Source organism: Pelodiscus sinensis, chromosome 2, assembly GCF_049634645.1.
Source record: "Pelodiscus sinensis isolate JC-2024 chromosome 2, ASM4963464v1, whole genome shotgun sequence".
NCBI lineage: Eukaryota > Metazoa > Chordata > Testudines > Trionychidae > Pelodiscus > Pelodiscus sinensis.
Window position 1 is genome coordinate 251,121,148 of NC_134712.1, and position 18,735 is coordinate 251,139,882.

General features: G+C 39.3%; 1 protein-coding gene across 9 annotated transcripts in view; it reads left to right on the forward strand.

Annotated features, from left to right (window-relative positions):
• NKTR (natural killer cell triggering receptor) overlaps positions 1 to 18,735 on the forward strand; it is an 84,051-nt gene that overhangs the window by 25,822 nt on the left and 39,494 nt on the right. For 6 of the 9 annotated variants that reach the window (XM_075922887.1, XM_075922884.1, XM_006120599.4 and 3 more), the window contains 3 exons: positions 9,117 to 9,224; positions 10,878 to 10,922; positions 12,785 to 12,872. In XM_075922887.1, coding sequence (XP_075779002.1) covers positions 9,117 to 9,224; positions 10,878 to 10,922; positions 12,785 to 12,872 — 241 coding nt within the window. Of the gene's footprint in view, positions 1 to 9,116; positions 9,225 to 10,877; positions 10,923 to 11,235; positions 11,264 to 12,778; positions 12,873 to 18,735 lie in introns of those variants that run through there. The other 3 variants (XM_075922889.1, XM_075922890.1, XM_075922888.1) reach the window with 2 other exon arrangements.

Genomic DNA, 18,735 nt, shown 5'->3' on the forward strand with positions numbered 1-18,735 from the left:
TTTTAAAAATTTCAAGGAAATTCAGGATACTAGACTGTTCGGGGGGATTACAGGTGGGTTATTGCCTGATTCTTGTTATAGGAATAAAAGATATTATGAGTTTGATACAAGAGAATGAGGAATATAAGAAAATTATGCATGAATTTGACAGATGAAAATGGAGACCAGATAGCTAGCAATGTAGTACTTAAACACATTTATGTTGTTGGGGGGTGGCAGCAGGTTGGACCTCCCTGATCCTTCACTCTTGGGGCCTGACCCATCCTGAATTAGAGAATTTGCCGGATCGGGGTGCTCCCCTGCAACCAGTCTCCCAGGACACTACCCTTCCCTCCAGCTGGCTCTGCTCAACCCCTGCTGCTGCCGGGCTTGGGCTAGGCTCTGGCCTGCTTCTGCCAGCTGGCGGGCTCTCCGGGGACGGAGCTTCCCAGCCACAGCAGCCCTGCTTCTGTCTCACCTAGTTGGGAATTTCCAGGAACCGGGCTCTGCAGCTGCCCTGCTTTTGTCTCACCCAGTTGGGGCTCCATGGCTGCCCTGCTGTACCACACCTAGCTGGGCCTCCCCACGATGGGGCACACCAGTCACAATGGTGGGGCTCCCCACCATTGGACTCCTGTCCAGCTTGCATTCCCAGGCTCTGGAGCTCTGTAGTCCAGCAACATCGGTTATCCTGCCGGACCAGAGTGTCCTGGATTTCTGAGGTTCACCCTGTACTCGTATTCGGTAATTCATTGCTGTTTCAACTGAGACTGCCTGTACTCCTGTTTCAGTTTTTGAGGGTGAGCCAAAGTCCAGCATGTGGCTGAGGGTCAGGCCTCCTCTTTTACCCCCCTCACTCAGGTGTGGTTTGCAGAGGGTTGGGGGGGATGCAGGCCCGCCCACTTCTCTGGGTCCTGGGCCAGGGACCCTATACGTAGCAGTTACCTGCCAAGTTTCAAAGTCTGTAATTATGGTCATGTCCCTGAGCCACTTCCCTGGGATGCCATTTCATCCAGCCCTTCTCTAGGGCCTTGTTGCACAGTTCCCCTTGCCTGGGGTTCCTCAGAATTGTTGCTGGCTAGCCTTTAGCCACAGGTCTAGCTCCACTTAGTTATGAGGGCCCAGCTCCCACTCAGCTGACCAAGGTTCTGGTGTTCCCAGTCAGCCCAGAGGTTCCCAGTCAGCTCCAGGAAGGAACTGACAGGTTTTAGCGAGCAGCTTCTTGTATAGTAGCCTGCCACATCCTGATTGGCTGCAGTGAAGGATATCCCTCTGCCCTGCTCTGAGAACCTCTCCACTGCTCCTGCTGCTTGCCAGGGTGCTGAAAGGCCTCCATTGGGGAGGTCGGGCTTTGTCCACCCCATCACAGTGGAGCAACTGACAAAAGGTGTATTCTGAGATCTCATCCTACTTGCAAAATACACCCGGGGGGGTTCATATACTTGAATACATTAAACCTCCTAAGAAGATTTTAAGTCAGAGTTTTAACATAAAGGAACTATAATCTTTTTTTTTTCACTAACATTATACGTATCTGTATGGCTTATTGACTAAGTAAACTGAGACCCTGCACTCAGCTCTAGGGCATGTCCTTCTTTGTGTATTTAATGTGATGACTTTTGAGCGTTCTAAAATTGCAAGGAACATTGTAGCCATCAATGGGCAGAACTCTTACAATTTTCCCTAACCTTAACAAGAGTCTGATTTCCACTGGTCAGGCCCATAGAATGCCCATATGGTGCAGCAGATAGAAATTTCTTTCAGTCCCTGCTTCTGTGTACACACATCACTGGCAGCAGCTTAATGGACTGCTTTTTTTAATTGGGTATATAGTTTGTCCTACATAAGCACAGTGCGGAACTGATGGGATTTGTTTGCGGTTGTGTTTGTGATGGAGAACCAAGAAGATTCATTAGCAGACAGGATGTTTGGGTGGGAATGTGTGTGAGAGAAAAAGACAACATGGAGGCTGCAAGTCTGGATAGTGGAGGCACGGGGGGAGCAGCAGGGTATCAAGGTGTCAGTAACTGATCTTAGTGAAACTTAATTTCCTTTCTCTTCTCTTGGCCCAATGGGGCAGGAAGGTGTATTTCTTCAGCCCTGTACAGTGCTTTGTGTTTCTCATATGAGTGGTGATCTAGAAGAATTAAGGGTAGGAAATATAGGTTCAGAGATTGAGACAATTCCTGCCCCTCCCACCATCTGCCTGTAACATACAGTTCTTCTGACTCCTTAACAGTAACATAGCCTGAAGGGTTGTGGTGCTGCACATCAGATACATTTTGAAATGTTAGGGAGCGTTCTAGGCATCACTGGGCATAAACCAAAGTCAACAAAAGCTCAGTTTCCATTGCTGTGAAAAGAAAATCAGACACACAGTATATTTCAGAGGTTGGCAACCTTTGACATGTGACCTAGGAGGATAATCTGTTGGGGGGAGGGAGCTGCTAGGCATTTTGTTTACGTTGTCCGCCTGCAGGAATGGCTCATCGCAGTTCCCAGTGGCCATGGTTCTCTGTTACTGGCCAATGAGAGCTGCAGGAAGTGGTGACCAGATGTCCTGCAGTCCATGCTGCTTCCTGCTAGAGATGTTAAAATTAGATGAATCAACTAATTAGTTTGATTAGTTGATAAGGGTGCTTCCGCTTTGAAATGTAGCAAGAGTCCCCTGCTTGGCCCTCAGCTCTGTGTGGCTCTTCCACTTTTAAATGTACAAGAGCCCCAGTGAGGACTGTACATTTCAAAGGTGAGATGCTGCCACTGTGCCCCTGCCCCCTCCCACGGAGGTGAGCTGGGGGGGAATCCCCCAGCACCTCTGCCTCTGATTGGCCCCTGCCCCTTGCTGCCTCAAATAGTTGACTAGTGTGTCAACTAGTCACTTTTTCATTCACATATTAGAATTCAGTTGCCTTTCTTTTTCGTTTTGGATTTAAATAGCCAGCTAGTTAGTTAACTAGAAATAGTGCCTTTTTGAAGACTTGCTTGCTTCCATTAAACATATTCATTTCTGAGGCCATGTTTACACAGCACCATTACTTCGGAATAACATCAGTTATTCTGAAATAACGTAATGTGAGTCTACACAGCAAACCCGTTATTTTGAAATAAATTTGAAATAACAGGTGTCTTATTCCGACTTCTGTAAACCTCCTTTCATGAGGAGTCAGGGAAGTCCGGGCAAGAGTGCTCTGTTTCAAAATAACTGCAGTGTAGACAGCGCCAAAAGTCGAAATAAGCTATTTCAACTTAAGCTACGCAATTAGTATAGCTCAAGTTGCGTAGCTTATTTCAAGTTTAGCCCTGCTGTGTAGATGTGCCCTGAGTATGGAGTTGAACCTTAACCATGCACACCTGCTTTGTTGACCAGGTTTTTTCCCTCAGAGAGACATCTATGCATGCTGCTTCAACAGAGAAATTCCAGCATTATTAATATTAGAGGTTAGAACTTTCTCCAGAAAAGCTCGTTATCTAGAAGTGCTAAATGCTTTGCGGGAGGGTCAAAATTGTCTGTCCAAAAATGGTGGGGAAATAGAACATGGCCCTTAAAAGTAAATGGCTAAATATTTAAATTACGGTTCAGAGCTGATAGCTTTAAAGCTTTAATTTTTGGAGCCAGCCATAGTGTTGCCCCATTTATTCCTCCCTTCAGTTCCTATCATCATCATTATTATTATTATTATTATTATTATTATTAAGAATGTTTATTATGGTAGTTCATTGGGATCAACTGAGAATAGATGCCCATTATACTAGACACTGTACAAACATAGAATAAGGGACAGTCCCTGCCTTGAATTTCTTATAGTAAGAACAAACAAGACCGATAAAGAGTAAGCTGAAAAGGTATAAAATATACAGTCAGAGTGAGCAATATGATGGCTACCACCATCATATTCCTTTTGCAATTTTTTTGTTGTGTGTTGGTGTTTAAATTCTTTGTGCGATTATTTTAGGAAGGGATTTGGGATTGGAGACTATGAGGAAAGCAGTTGAGAGTGACCTGGAGCAAGCAGGGAATCTGCACAGGAAGAAGATGTTCAGAAAGAGGTTGTATGATGTCAGAATCCATGGAGCCTTGCTTTCCACAGCTGCTATTCCGGCTTCAGATTCTAGCTGGATTCATTCTACATTTTTCTTTCCCATGGGTCCTTGTACCCCCAAAAGGAGATTTTCCCCTGCTCTGTTGTGGTTTGGCAGGGTGATGGGAGGAGGCACCATTTTACAGCAGAGGCCAAATACAACAATAATTGCTTGAACTACCTTTAGTAGCATCTTTGCCTACACTGCCTTTCAGAAAGGCTGTTTTGAACTTTCTGGGAATGATCGTCTTTTTGCAGATAGTTCCTGCCTGCAGCAGTGTTCAGTGTTGCTATCATCCTGGGTCAGTCTTTTAAAATTATTGTTTTGGGTGCATTGTCTCTGCCGTAACCTAAGCTGTCTGCATTTTCAAAGAATCTAGTGCTCCATTCCTTTTTCCTCATCTTTATTTGGCTATCTTGCATTGCAAATCTGTTTCTCCTGTAAACTTAGGGCATTGATGCATCTACTGTTTCCTCCTTAAGGAAGTGTACTGACATAGTGCTGAGATTTCTCTACCCCTTTTGGCCCCAGTTTAGCACTGAATCTCAAGTACCTCTTATGGTTGACACCTTGTGACCTCCAGCTTCATTTCTTTGCTTCAGATTTGCTCAGTAAGCCATCAGTACAAGTTAGTATCACATCCATTATTTATTTTATCTCCTTCTAGGCTTTAATAAGTATTCAGATTGTAAGATATCACTAATCAATATATGTCAAGACTAGCAGAGCTGCATGAGCTTCTTGTAGATATCTTTCCACATCCCCCTCCAATGCCATTAACTCCTAAAAGAAAGAACCTAGGAGTCCAGGAGGATTTTGTGATAAGCTTGACATGAGGTTGACCCAGATGCTTTGATGAGTTTATTAAAAAGTATATTCAGGCTTGTAAAGTATATTCACCTTTTCTTGTTTTGCTTTTTTACCCGTGGGTTGGTTTTTTTCTTTTTCTTTCAAATACCTCACTTGAGTTTTTCTCCAAAAATGGGAATTCAAAGAGGGTGGGCTTTCTTCACTGAAAAGAAAAGCTTAAGAATTTAATTAAGAATTTTTCAGCAGTGTGGGGAGGGAAGCTGTCTCCCTACATGTAATGGCTTCCACCCCCCTTCCTTGTGCTCTTGCCTCTTATATAGAGGCAGCAGCACGGGGAGAGGGACAGGTGGCTCCCCTGGAGCCAGTACGCAGTGGGCGGTTACTTTCAAGCTGGCTTACCGTGCATACTGGTAACCTGTGCGTAACTGTGAAGGTTAATCGATGAACCCAGGCTCATCAGTTAACCATGTACATGGTTACATTTTCACATCCCTAACTTTGACAATGACAAAGTAGGTCATTTTCTTCAAATTATAAATCTTTGGATTGCTCATTTGTTCCCAAATATGAAAGAATTTTGTAATGTTCTTTATTTTTAACTTGTACAGGCAGTCCCCGAGTTACACGGATCCGACTTATGTCGGATCTGCAGTTACTAACGGGGTTTGCTGCCCATCTCCCTGGTCTGCTGGAGACCAGCAGACCAGGGAGACGGGAAGCAAAGCCTCTGAGGATGCCAGCAGCGGGACAGCCGCGGCGCATTTGGGCTGTCCGCTGCCCGTGTGCTCCACGGCTTTGCTCCCCGTCTCCCTGGTCTGCTGAAGACCAACAGACCAGGGAGACGCGGAGCAAAGCCGCGGAGCACGCGGGCAGTGGACAGCCCAGACGCGCCGCGGTTGTCCCGCTGCCGGCGTGCTCCGCGGCTTTGCTCCGCTTTGCTCCCCGTCTCCCTGCTCTGTTGGTCTCCAGCAGACAAGGGAGACGGAGAGTAAAGCCGCGGAACACGCCGGCAGCGGGACAGCCGCGGCGCGTCTGGGCTGTCCCACTGCCCCCATGCTCCGCGGCTTTGCTCCGTACGCCTGTGGTACAGCAGCTGGGGTGCTGCCAGTTGGTCCCGTAGCGCCGCTCTGGGCGCTACTGGACCAACCCGGCAGCACCCCAGCTGCTCTGCCCCAGGCGTCCTGATTCAGCCGCTGCTGGTCAGTTTCAGCAGCGGCTGAATCAGGACGCCTGGGGCAGAGCAGCTTGGGTGCTGCTGGGTTGGTCCAGTAGCGCCGAGGAGCGGCGCTGCTGGAGCAACCCAGCAGCACCCAAGCTGCTCTGCCCCAGGCGTCCCCAAGTCAGCGGCTGCTGAAACTGACCAGCGCTGACTACAGGAAGCCCGAGGCAGAGTTGCTCTGCCCCGGGCTTCCTGGAATCAGCCGCTGATCAGTTTCAGCAGCCGCTGACTTGGGGACGTCTGGGGTTCTTAAGTTGAATCTGTATGTAAGAACTGGTGTCCAGATTCAGCCTGTTGAAACTGATCAGCGGCTGATTCCAGGAAGCCTGGAGGAGAGCAACTCTGCCTCAGGCTTCCTGTAGTCAGCCGCTGGTCAGTTTCAGCAGCGGCTGAATCTGGATGCCAGTTCCGACTTACATACAGATTCAACTTAAGAACAAACCTACAGTCCCTATCTTGTACGTAACCCGGGGACTGCCTGTATTCTTTTTGCATATTTATTACATTTAATTAGATTTTAGTTACAGAGAGGTAGCCATGTTAGTCTGATTTTGGTAAAACAAAAAAAGCAGTCACATAGCACTTTAAAGACTAACAAGATAGTTTATTAGGTGATGAGCTTTCGTGGGGTAGACCCACTTCTTCAGATCATATTCTGAAAGCGAATTAGCATGATCATTATATAACAGAGGGATACAATGAAAAAAGTACAACTGACAAATCAGCTACATTTTTTTTATTATATCCCTCTGTTATAATGGTCATGCCAATTTGCTTTCAGAATATGATCTGAAGAAGTGGGTCTGCCCCATGAAAGCTCATCACCTAATAAACTATCTTGTTAGTCTTTAAAGTGCTATGTGACTGCTTTTTTAGATTTTAGTTGTGAGTGTCCCATTTTTAAAGGAACTGGCCTTTAATTCTGGATTTAAGAAACAGATAGCTTACTAGATGACAGAATTTATCTTTTATTATAACTTTAAAATGATGCAAATTTAGGTGGAACTTTTAAATATATTATGTTTATGAATTGAATCTCTGTTTCAGTTAAAGACACCTGAAATAATTTTACATTCTGTAGAAATATTTTAGAATAGAAAACAGAATGGAAAGAATGTAATATTTAATGTTCTTAAACCAGCCCAATTTCCTGAAAGAAATTTACTTCTATAAACCATTGTGCCTGTGCAGTCTAGTTAATTTCAGCATGATTATATACCTGTGGATGCCTTTGCACAAATGTCCATACGTCAGTATGGCCCCACAGTATGCTAATATCTTTATGGCTGACCTAGAACAACGTTTCCTCAACTCCCGTCCCCTTTTACCGCTTCTCTACTTACGCAACATCGATGACATCTTTATGATCTGGACGCATGGCCAAGAGACACTGGAGACATTCCACAGAGATTTCAACAACCTACACCCCACCATCAACCTCAGCCTGGACCATTCTACCAGAGAGATCCATTTCCTGGACACCAACGTACAAATCAACAATGGAATATTAGACACCACCCTCTACAGAAAACCCACTGACTCATACAGTTACCTACATGCTTCCAGCTCCCATCCAGCACACACCATACGATCCATCATCTATAGCCAAGCCCTTCGATACAACCGCATCTGCTCTAATCCCACAGACAGAGACTAGAAACTTCAGGATCTCTACCAAGCATTTATAAACCTCAACTACCCACCCGGAGAAATAAAAAAGCAAATTGAAAGAGCCAGATGAATACCTAGAAACCATCTACTTCAAGACAGACCCAAGAAAACCAACAATAGAACACCACTTGTCATCACCTACAGCTCCCAACTTAAACCTGTCCAACACATTATCAATAAACTACAGCCTATACTGGAACAGGATACTAAACTCCAAGAGGCTCTGGGAGACAGACCCATAGTCTCCTATAGACAACCACCTAACCTCAAGATGGTTCTTACCAACCACCACAGGACATACCACACTAATACCAGCCCTGGTACCTTCCCTTGCAACAAACCCCATTGCCAGCTTTGTCCACATATTCACTCTGCTGATACCATTATTAGACCTAACCAAGTGAGTTATAAGATCAAGAATACATATTCCTGCACATCCAGAAATATAATTTATGCTATCATGTGCCAAAAGTGTCCGTCTGCTTTGTACGTTGGACAAATGTCTCAGACACTTCGGCAAAGGATCAATGCCCACAAAACAGATATTAGACAGGATCACAAAGAAAAAACAGTTTCTTGCCATTTCAACCAGAAAGGACACTGTCTCAACGACTTAATTACCTGCATCCTGCTTCAGAAGCCTTTTAAATCTGCACTTGAAAGGGAATCCTCTGAACTGTCATTCATGCTAAAATTCGCCACTCTACGCATGCCACTCTACGCGTGGGTCTCAGCAAAGACTGGCTATCTTACCCATTACAAAGATAGCCTCCCCAATTATCACCTCTAATATCGTTAGCTCACAGACATTTACCTCCCCTTCCTACCCCCGCATCCCCCTTCTGTTCTGAAATGTGATTTGTCCTTTTCATATGTGTTCATTTTTTTTAATTGTATCCTTTGGTATATATGGTTGTGACTATTTTCTTACACTATTTGATCTGAGGAAGTGGGTCTGGCCCACGAAAGCTCATCATCTAATAAACCATCTTGTTAGTCTTTAAAGTGCTACATAGTCCTGTATTTTGTTTCATACGTCAGTAGATAGCCAAGCAGATAACTAGCTCTTTTATGGGCGAAAGGGAGAAACTATTTGAAGCAGAGTATTGTTTCTTAGTGTATACTGGAGGATGGGGGATGTCTTGTACAAATCTGTTGGTGGGGGGTGGGTAGTGAAAATAACTGGATAAGTGTGTGTGTGTGTGTATATATATATATATATAGTTTATACAACAGATTCTCTTATGTTATGTTCCCAATATACAAGAAAAAAAAATTTTGCTTAGCAGTTTGGGCAGTAGTTTGACTGTTTTAGCAAATACATTTGTAGTTATTTTTTTACATTTCCTTTTATCAGGTGAAAAAGGAATTGGAAAAACAACTGGAAAAAAGCTGTGTTACAAAGGCTCTACTTTCCATCGTGTGGTTAAAAACTTCATGATTCAGGGTGGAGACTTCAGTGAAGGTAAAACACAACATTATTTCACTCTCTGTGCGAAGAGATTTAATTGCATTTTCAGAAGGGTAGCCGTGTTGGTCTATTCAGCAAAAACAACGAGGAGTCCTGTGGCACCTTAGTGTATGTCTGTGCACCAGGGCTAAAGTCGAATTAAGTGCGCAACTTCAGCTACATCAATTGCGTAGCTTAAGTTGAAATAACTTCGCTCTGCTTTAGGTCTACACAGCAGGACATCAAAGGAAGAACACTCTTCCTTCAACTTCCCTTACTCTTCATAAAACGAGGGTTACAGGAGTTGGAACAAGACATCCCCCAGCTTGATATTATTTCAAAATAAAGGCTTGTAATGTAGACGCGCTCTGTTATTTTGGAATAACGTCAGTTATTCTGAAATAATGCTGCTGTGTACGTACAGTTAGAGAGTAGCACATTTATTTGGGCATAAGCTTTTGAAATAAATGTGTTAGTTTTTAAGGTGTCACAGGACTCCTTGTTTACAAAATTTAAAATTGCTAAGAAATTCCTTAAACGTTTCTACGTTTTGTAGATATTAAAGTAAAATATTACATTATTTTTCATTCTTATATGCTATTAGTATGATTAATTTAGAATTGCGTGTATTGTGGAGTCTGTGCAATACCATAAGAATCCATTTAGGTATTTTCTGATATTGAGGTTCCACAATGTTCTTCATAGATGTTAAAATATATAGTTTTAAAACACAGATTTCCTTGCCTGGGTTGCTAACACTATCATTTTAAAAAAAAACTTAAATCTGATTAAAAGTAAATCTTTTTCTTTGCATTTTGCTCAGTGTGGGCAATACTAGTAATGCTAACTCTGATTCTTTTGTGCTGGTACAACATTGTATTACAGGGATGTAACTGTGAATAAATACAATAGTAATAAATGCATTGAAAATGAAAAGTCAAAGCATCAAGGACTTACTCTACTTCTTTTCCTCCAATGCACACACAACTTAGTGTCCCTCTCTCATCTCTTCCCTAAAATGTTTGCCCTCCCCAAGGTGGATTTTTCTTTACCCCTGCAGTAATATTTACTGGCATTGCAGATTGAACTCTCTCAACTGGTAAAAGGCTCTCCCCAGGTATGTTGTACCAAGGAAGAAGCCAGGGGACAGCTATAGAGAGAATAGTTTTGGAAGAAGTAGCTACTTTTTCACTTCCATGGCATCTGAGCCACAGCTGGAATTTCACAGCAGGGAAAACTGTCAACCTTGTTTGTTAGCTCTCTTTGATACCTGCTGCTACTTTTTCCTGTTTCTTTCTGTTCGGAGGCCAATATTTACGAAGGGAAAGGAGAAGCCTTTGGAGCCTAGCTTGTTTTTCCAGTCTCTCTCTTCCCCAGGGCAAGCTTTACTGGATTGTGAACTACATCACTGGTGCAAAGGTCTGGGTTGCAGATTCTTTAGGGCAATATTTAAAGCCAAACAAATATATTTCATGAAATTAAAAGAAACTGTTCATGTTAGACATTGTAAAACTTTTGTATAAAATCTCAGTGTTGGCTTTTTAAAACTTGAGTGTATCCCTTTCGTTCGTATTGTGTGTAAATAATATCTTTTGTTACTATTAAAAAACTGTTTACTTTATAAACTTAATCTTGTGATAAGGTTTAACACATGCTTTTACAACATAGGTAATGGAAAAGGAGGTGAATCTATTTATGGTGGATATTTTAAAGGTAAGGGCTGACATGTCTTTATGGTCTGTTGCTTCATTTCTGAGATAAAAACAACTTTTGATTCCCAAATTATTTAATGTGGAAAGGTCTGCTTATAGATTATCTTTTGCATGAAACTAATGTTGCATGACTATTATTTTTATATGCATGAATTTCAAATACATTTATTGAGATATTTAATGTTAACTGACAAAATTAATTAAGGCTAACTTTACTGGTTAAACATGACTTTCAGCATGGAGGTTAGGCAACTTTATTCATGAAAACTCCTATCTTCCTGCCTAAAACTGTCAACATATTCTTTTGTTTATAGAGAATGTGGTCTTTTGCAAAATGAAAAGGTAAGAGACACAAGCTCAGTAACACAAATTCAAACTCTGTTCCCTTGCACCCTCCCTAGTAAATATATGGCCAACTGATAATATATCAGTTTGTGGATGGATATCTGTATTGCGTGGAGACGTGAAGAATTCTGTATCTAACTTTTTTTGCGGGAAAATTATTTGAAGAATAAATACTTGAAATTATTCCCCATTCTAAACAGTCCCTATGTCATTAAGAACAATGTCCATTTTTTCCCTCCAAGGTTTGTATATTTAATGTTTGGTTTCTAAATATATGTGACTGTATTTATATTCTGTGCAAGTTTATTTATTTGCTTGCATAGAGTAGATAGATAAATGTACACTCTTCAGCTTCTTACTAAAACTTCTTTGAAAAGAAAGAGGTGTGAGAATTTGTAATGGTAATCAGTGCTTTTAGGAGACAAGGCACAGTATAATTTTTAAATGCAAAGAATGGGAAGTTATTGTGCTATTCCAGTCTTGACACAAGCTGTAAGGTGATTCAAGTATTGTGTGCTACGAGCAATTCTTTGTAGTTAGGTGCATGTTGTGAAGTTTCTTTAATATATTATAAGGAAGAATAGTTTAGATGTAAGAATATTACAACCTTTAATTGAAAGCAAGTATATGACAGATCTACTCTAAAAAGTTCTCAGTTCTTGTTTCTAAAGAATGCACTTGGATTGGTAAGTGCTAAACATCTGGTACTGTATATTTGTCTACACTCTTAAACAATAATGATACAACCTTAAGTCTAATATGATTTTTGTCTGTAGTAAATTAGTTGTGTAATTTTTTTATTTTGCTGATAGAAAGTATTTTGACTACACTATTGTGTGTCCTCTTAGTTCATTGGATTAAATTATACATTATTTTTCAACCTCTAATCTGTCTTTTACGGTTGGGTTGAAGAGGAGGACATGTTTTACTCCTCTCATGCACGTGTTACTATTAAATTGGTTTCCTTTTGGATTTTGAAATGTCAAGTTTTGGGTTCTGCAGATTGATGCAGCGCACTAGTTGGCATCCTGACAGGGAAAAACCTGTTTAATTGTGTCTTCCTACCTAAGTAATACTCAGCATGATGTGTAAATGATAGTATTGAATATGTTTAGCCATGTTTTAGGATGGGAGAGGGAAAGTGTTATCAAAGTGGCTTTCTTTCAGGAAACATTGTTAGGTTTAAATTGTTGTAAGTGTATGATGAACTCAGAGTTGTTTTGAAGACAATAACAAAACATTTTAAATACATTTATTCTTAACAATGTGTTTCAGACTGTTTCTAAAGCAATTGTGACCTTTTTAAAAGCAAACTACTGTATTCTTTACTTGGTATTCTGACTTAACAAATATACATGTCTCCACGCTTAATTTTTGAGACATTTGCTTAGATTTCTTTTTAAGTTTCTTTAGTGTGCAGAAGAAGAATTTCTCCTTTTACTGTCCATGTGCTAAGAAAATTATACTTGTGTTCACTTATAGGGGAAGCTGATTAACATGTGCTTTTTCTTCAAACAGATGAAAACTTTGTTCTCAAACATGACAGAGCATTCCTTTTATCAATGGCAAACCGAGGGAAACACACCAATGGATCCCAATTTTTCATGTGAGTAGATAATTTGAGAGCTGAACTTTTCTTAAACAAAGAAGCGCTGTTCATGAGAAAGATGGTATTGCTAAATTAAAAGCAGATATGGATGTTATTAGCCTTAGTGTAATTTTTTACTAGAATCCAATGAATACCTGCTATCTCTGAGCTATTGTAATTAGGAAACATTAAATACAATAATCTCAGTTTATTTGTATTTTCCTAGAATTGGAATATTGATCATATATGAATGTTACTTGTTTATTGCTTGTTTTTCTAAAATAGCATTGGCCTAAGCTTTGTTTTCTCTAACATCATATTTATGACACAAATTATAATTGACCATTTATAGACTCCACAACTTCAACATTTTATGTGGAAGACAAGATATCTTATATATTGACAGTTCAAGTGTCAACAGCTGCATGTATTTTCCATAATGTAGTCTGTTTTCTGGTTTTGTAGGATGTTTTTACTTACAATTTGAATCTTTTGCTGCAGTGCCTTCCTTCTGTGTTGCTGCATAGTACTGTGCACATCTGTGTACAAATGGCTTTTCTGCCAACACTGGTTAAACTGGATTTAAATTAAGGGTGTTTGTAAATGAGCCCTTCTCATTCAGTTCTTATATCTATTATAAAACACTTCAGTTTATAAGCGTATTTCAGTTACAATATAGAAGATACTTGATTAAAATACAGCTCTAGCAGGAATAACTGTTGTATATGGAAAGAAATAACTCAGTGATTTTTTTGTGTGTGGCTGAAATGCAATTTTTATGCTTGCTTAATATATAACTTTTACTTTTGTTAATGTTTGACTATCCATCTGCTTCACAATCTTTTAAAAATTGTCCTCCGTTTTAACATTTCACGGTGCATATCTGGAAAAAAAACCCTCTGTTTTTTAAGTTGTGGTTTGTGCTGGGGAGGAGGCTTTATTGTGAAGTATCTTTACACTGTTTTTCTCAGAAATTAAACAGAACTATAATTTGCTACATTATATTGTTTTCTTTGCCATCTTTCTTGATGGATAAGAATGAATGGCGCTTCACTGTCTTCAATAAAGGAGTAAATTGTCCAAAAGGATGCTCACTTTCTTTGCCTGAAAAGGGATCTTCAGCATAATATAATAAGGTTCAGATAAGAGACATTTTTAGGTCACTTCCTAAAGAATGTCCTAAAAATGGAAAATAGAAGAACAGGAGAAAATATTTGGAAATTGATTTACTTCTGATTTTACACTCAGGAATCCTTTGTTCTCCAAAAAGCTAAACTTAAGCTGCTTGTTTGTGGTGCCACCAGCTATTATCTTGGTCAGTTTGGCTGGAAAATGGCTATTCATTACTGAATACAGTACACTTTACACATTAAGCAGTGTATGTATAATGTAATATTACAAATAAGTATTTAAAACAGATCAGTTCACTGTTACCTTTTAAGTGTAATATGTAGTGACTTGCCTTCTGATTCTCAAGTAATAATTTTCCATTTTTGAGTTTATCTGAACTGTAAATTTGAAAATGCTACATCAGTCAAGAAGCTACCATCTGAGGGCTCTAAAGTTTCTTTCATCTTTTCCATATTCAGATATGCATATCAAATTTGCTTAAAGAGATGAGCTGAGTGTTTGGTGCATTCAGGATAATTTTAAAAAACAACATTAACATCAAATATAAAATTTAAATTATAAGATTTAATCATGTAAATGTTGATATTTAAAGAAATATTTTTAAGAGCATATGTTTTTGTAAAACGGCATTAATTTATATCACATTTGTTTACCTCTCCCTCAAGGAAGTAGTTTACAGTTAGGCATGAAACCCGCAACAGATGGCTCATATTGTGGGACTGCTGCAACCGTACAAACTCACAAATCATAGAAACTGCAAGTTAGATAGGTTCTAACATGCACAGATTCAGATTTAGATTGCTCTTAAAAGTAATTGTTTCCAGAAGTCACTCTCAATGATTTCATCGTGAAAGACAGTTTAAACTTTTAAAATGTAATATATGAAATCAGTTGTTATTACTCTTTGAAGTTAACACTACGTACAATGTTCCTTCAGGGTGAATGCCAGTAAGTTTGTGCAGCTACCCTTATTAAAATATACAATTCTTTTAATATCTTGGAATTCAAAATAGTCCTTTTCTGGCCTCATATTATAAGTTGTTCTGGAGCAAAAGTAATATAATTTATTGCTTATTAATATTTACATATTTACTATTAAATGCTCGTTTTAAAATATATAATTCCATTTATGTAGCTATAAAGAAATAAATTATTTGAAGGTGACAACTCAAAAATTATTGGGCAAGTTTTAAAGAATATTTTCTGACTTTAAATAAAACATAGTTATATCTTTTTGAAATAATACATCCAATTTATTGGATTTATAGGAGGAGACTTATAAATTCAACTGTTCCTAAATTTTTGTGTTCTGTCCTACACATGCAGGATTTGGGGCATGATTGGATAGCATGTTCAGATATTGCATATATTTGTGTTGGAGTCAAGAACCTTATATTTCTCCATACAAACTGAGGCCCCAATCTGACATGTGTATACATATGCTTAATGCCAAACTCATGAGTATTGCTTATAGTTGATCATAAGCATAAGTGTTTGCAGGATTGGAGCCTAAGAAGGAATAAAGAATTGCACAACATGCTTGCTCAAAGTTGACTTTATTTGTTGGCCTCATGTTAAGAGAGTCTTTCTTCTTTTATGAGGCATAAATGCTGTTTGGTATAATTGTCAACTTTTCAGTGTCCTGTTAGGCTGTGAATATTCTTTTGACTGATAGACTGCAATAATGCACAGCTGCTGCTCTCCAGTATGTGGTTCCATCAAATGCCCAATAAAAAACTAATTTAAATGTAATTATATTTTGAGTTACTTGAAATTGATTATACTTCACACTGATGCTCTGATTCTATAAAAGAATTTTACGAATTTCAGACTTCTTTAGTTGTAGTTTATTGTTCAGGAATACTAGGGGCCTGCGCCCTCTGCTCGCTGTGCTCGCCTATGCCCTCTCTGGCCACTGTTGCTTTGCTGAGAGAGCCTGTTGATGCTGATGACGTGATGATGTCATTCTGTTGCCCAGCAGGAACATTCTGTCATCTGGCAGGAAAAGCTTTTTTACGTATATAGAGAGAGTGGGGCAGAGAAACTGGTCTCTTACCAAGCACTTGTAGAGAATTGTAAATGGAAAAGACTGTTTGAAGAAATAGGCTGGGGAGACGGGGAAATTTAGGATTAATTCGAGAGCAGAACAAACAGGACAAAAAAAACCCAAGCCCTGAGTAGCGAATAAGACACGGTCACAGAAGCATAATGAAGAGTGCACTGTGTCATAAGTGGTCCATAAAACATTTTTTTATTATTAGGCTATTTTTTGTCATCATGATTATTAAATGTAGGGAATGATTTGGGATTAATAGAATATACTTCGCTACAGACAAGAGCACATTTATCAGAATAACCATTCTCTTTAAATGTACAAATATAAAGCTATTCTGTTCACTAGTGATACTGAAGCACATTGTTGCTTAATTAAGTAGGTGTTCAAGAAATCGACTTTCTATACATTTGATTTTAAATAAATATTCGGGTTGTTACTCCTAATATTTTATGGGGATATGCTGTGGATTCTTAGATTTGGCTGTTATATGTTGAAAACAAATCATAATGCAATAGCATAAAGCTAAAAATTACCAATTGGTATTTTTCTCATAAAAGACCAGTGCCAATATCATTTTTTATATTAACCATTTTCAGATAATTCAACATTCTGGGATAACACATTTTAAATATAGTATGTCCTGATTTTTTTTAAACTTTGAAAAGCAAACAGAAAACTTTTTCCTGTCCCCTTAGTGATATTCAGAAGTGGTTTTAGATGGGACAGAAATCAGTAGTGGAGCTTACCCATCTTTCTTCCTATTGCCCAGTGCTTGATTACTAGTAACAGCAGCAACACAGCTGAAACTAAATATCTTCTTGAAATGCCTGTGGAAGAACATGTGTGTGAGCCACCCAACAGTGGTGCATGGTCATAATGTGATAATAATTATACTAGTAATAAATGAGATAAGTGTAACAAACCATGACTGACTCAGAAGAACTAAATATTTACAAAATGCTATAATATTTGCAAAGGCTCTGATCCTCCAAGCCAGAGGTGGGCAAAAGGGCCTCCACGGGCCAGATCTTACCGCTCTTGTGCCCTCAGGCCAATCAGGGCTTGGGGACTGGGGAGAGCGCAGTCTCTTCCTCCACCAGTACATTATACATTTCAAAAGCTGTAGCCCCACAGTGAGCGCGGGCCAGCAGGAGACTCTCCCACTGGCCCTGCACTTCCTGCAGTGCCTCAGCCTTTGGAACATACAAGAGCCCCAGTGGACATGTACATTCCCAGTGGAAATGTACATTTCAAAAGGAAGCCACGCAGGGAGCGCAGGGCCAGTGGGGGGGAGTTCTGTGATAGAGGCAGCAAGGTGGAGAAGCAACTATTTGCATCACTAGTCGACTCTGGTAAGCTTATGCTTATCGGATAGTCAACGAGTCTCTTACATCCCTACTTGTAGTAATAAGATAAGGATGTGTTTGACTGGAGGATGAGATCCAAAGTAAATATAGGAAAAGCTAGAAAACATATTTTTTCTCTACTCTCTGTTATCATAGTCTAGATGCTATTTGTAACAACAGTAGGTACACATTTTTCAGATTGTGATTTTGTCAGTATTTCTATAAATTAACAAATTACCCTCCAGAAAACTCAAGTGATTTTTCCCCCTCCCCGCAAAACTCCTTGAAGTTGTTTGAGAAGCCATAAGTATTGTACCTCATTATTTTGAGTATTTGATTTTTTTTATATTGATATCTTAGAGCTAGTATATAAGCAATTCATTTCTGCACTTAAATATCATTTAAAGAAAAATCTTCTTGGTATCAGTTCAATGCTGTGCTCCACAGGAATTGTGTCTATTTTTTCATGCTGATAAATGCATTCTGGGTAGAATTTCAACATTTCAGAAAGTAATGTTTCTGAAGCACAGTGCCTATTTTGTAACAAAATAGAATAATTAGAAATTTTTTAACTCCTTAGTGAAGAAAAAAACTCATTTTGAGGGTAGTACTATATGACGACTGCTACAAGCCACTTCTGTATATTACCAGCAACTAATTAGAAACTGCAGGATCATAGCCAATGTGTGTTAAGGCAGAGTAAAAAAATTCCTACCCTTTGTTTAATTGTTAATTCAGAGGTTAATTTAAATAAGCAGTATTTAGGTGTTCAATATATCTTCTTTATTCTAAATAGGTTGATCGTATTACTGAAATAATGCTACAGTTAAGAAGTATGTCAAAATAAAAATGCAAAGCAATATAGTAAAAATACTTCTTCAGTTTGCATCTTCAATCTCGATTTCCTTGTTAAAGTTCTAGTAAAATGATACCCACCTTTGCTTTTTTAGGTCTGCTTTTCAATTTTCAGGGAAACGTATTAGAATGAGAGAGGTCTTAGCCAGGTGATGTAACTTAATTAAAATGTGACTTTGCAGATTTCTAATGTGTTTTACTGGTAAATCAATAGCGTTGACTATCTTATTTCAATAAGAAATATGGTAGTATGTCATCCTATAAATTATAATATTAGGACTTGCTTCAGTAAACCCACTTAAACGCCTGTGTAACTATAAGCATATGAGTACTCCAATCAATAACTACTCATTTGCTTAATGTTAGGCTTGTTTTCAAGTGTTTTGCTGGGTTGAGGATTTAATAAGGGTATGAGAAGTTTACATTTTCACAACAGTTTACTTTTCTAATTCCGTGCTTAAGCAGGGCATTTTGTTAGTGTTTAAAAACAAAA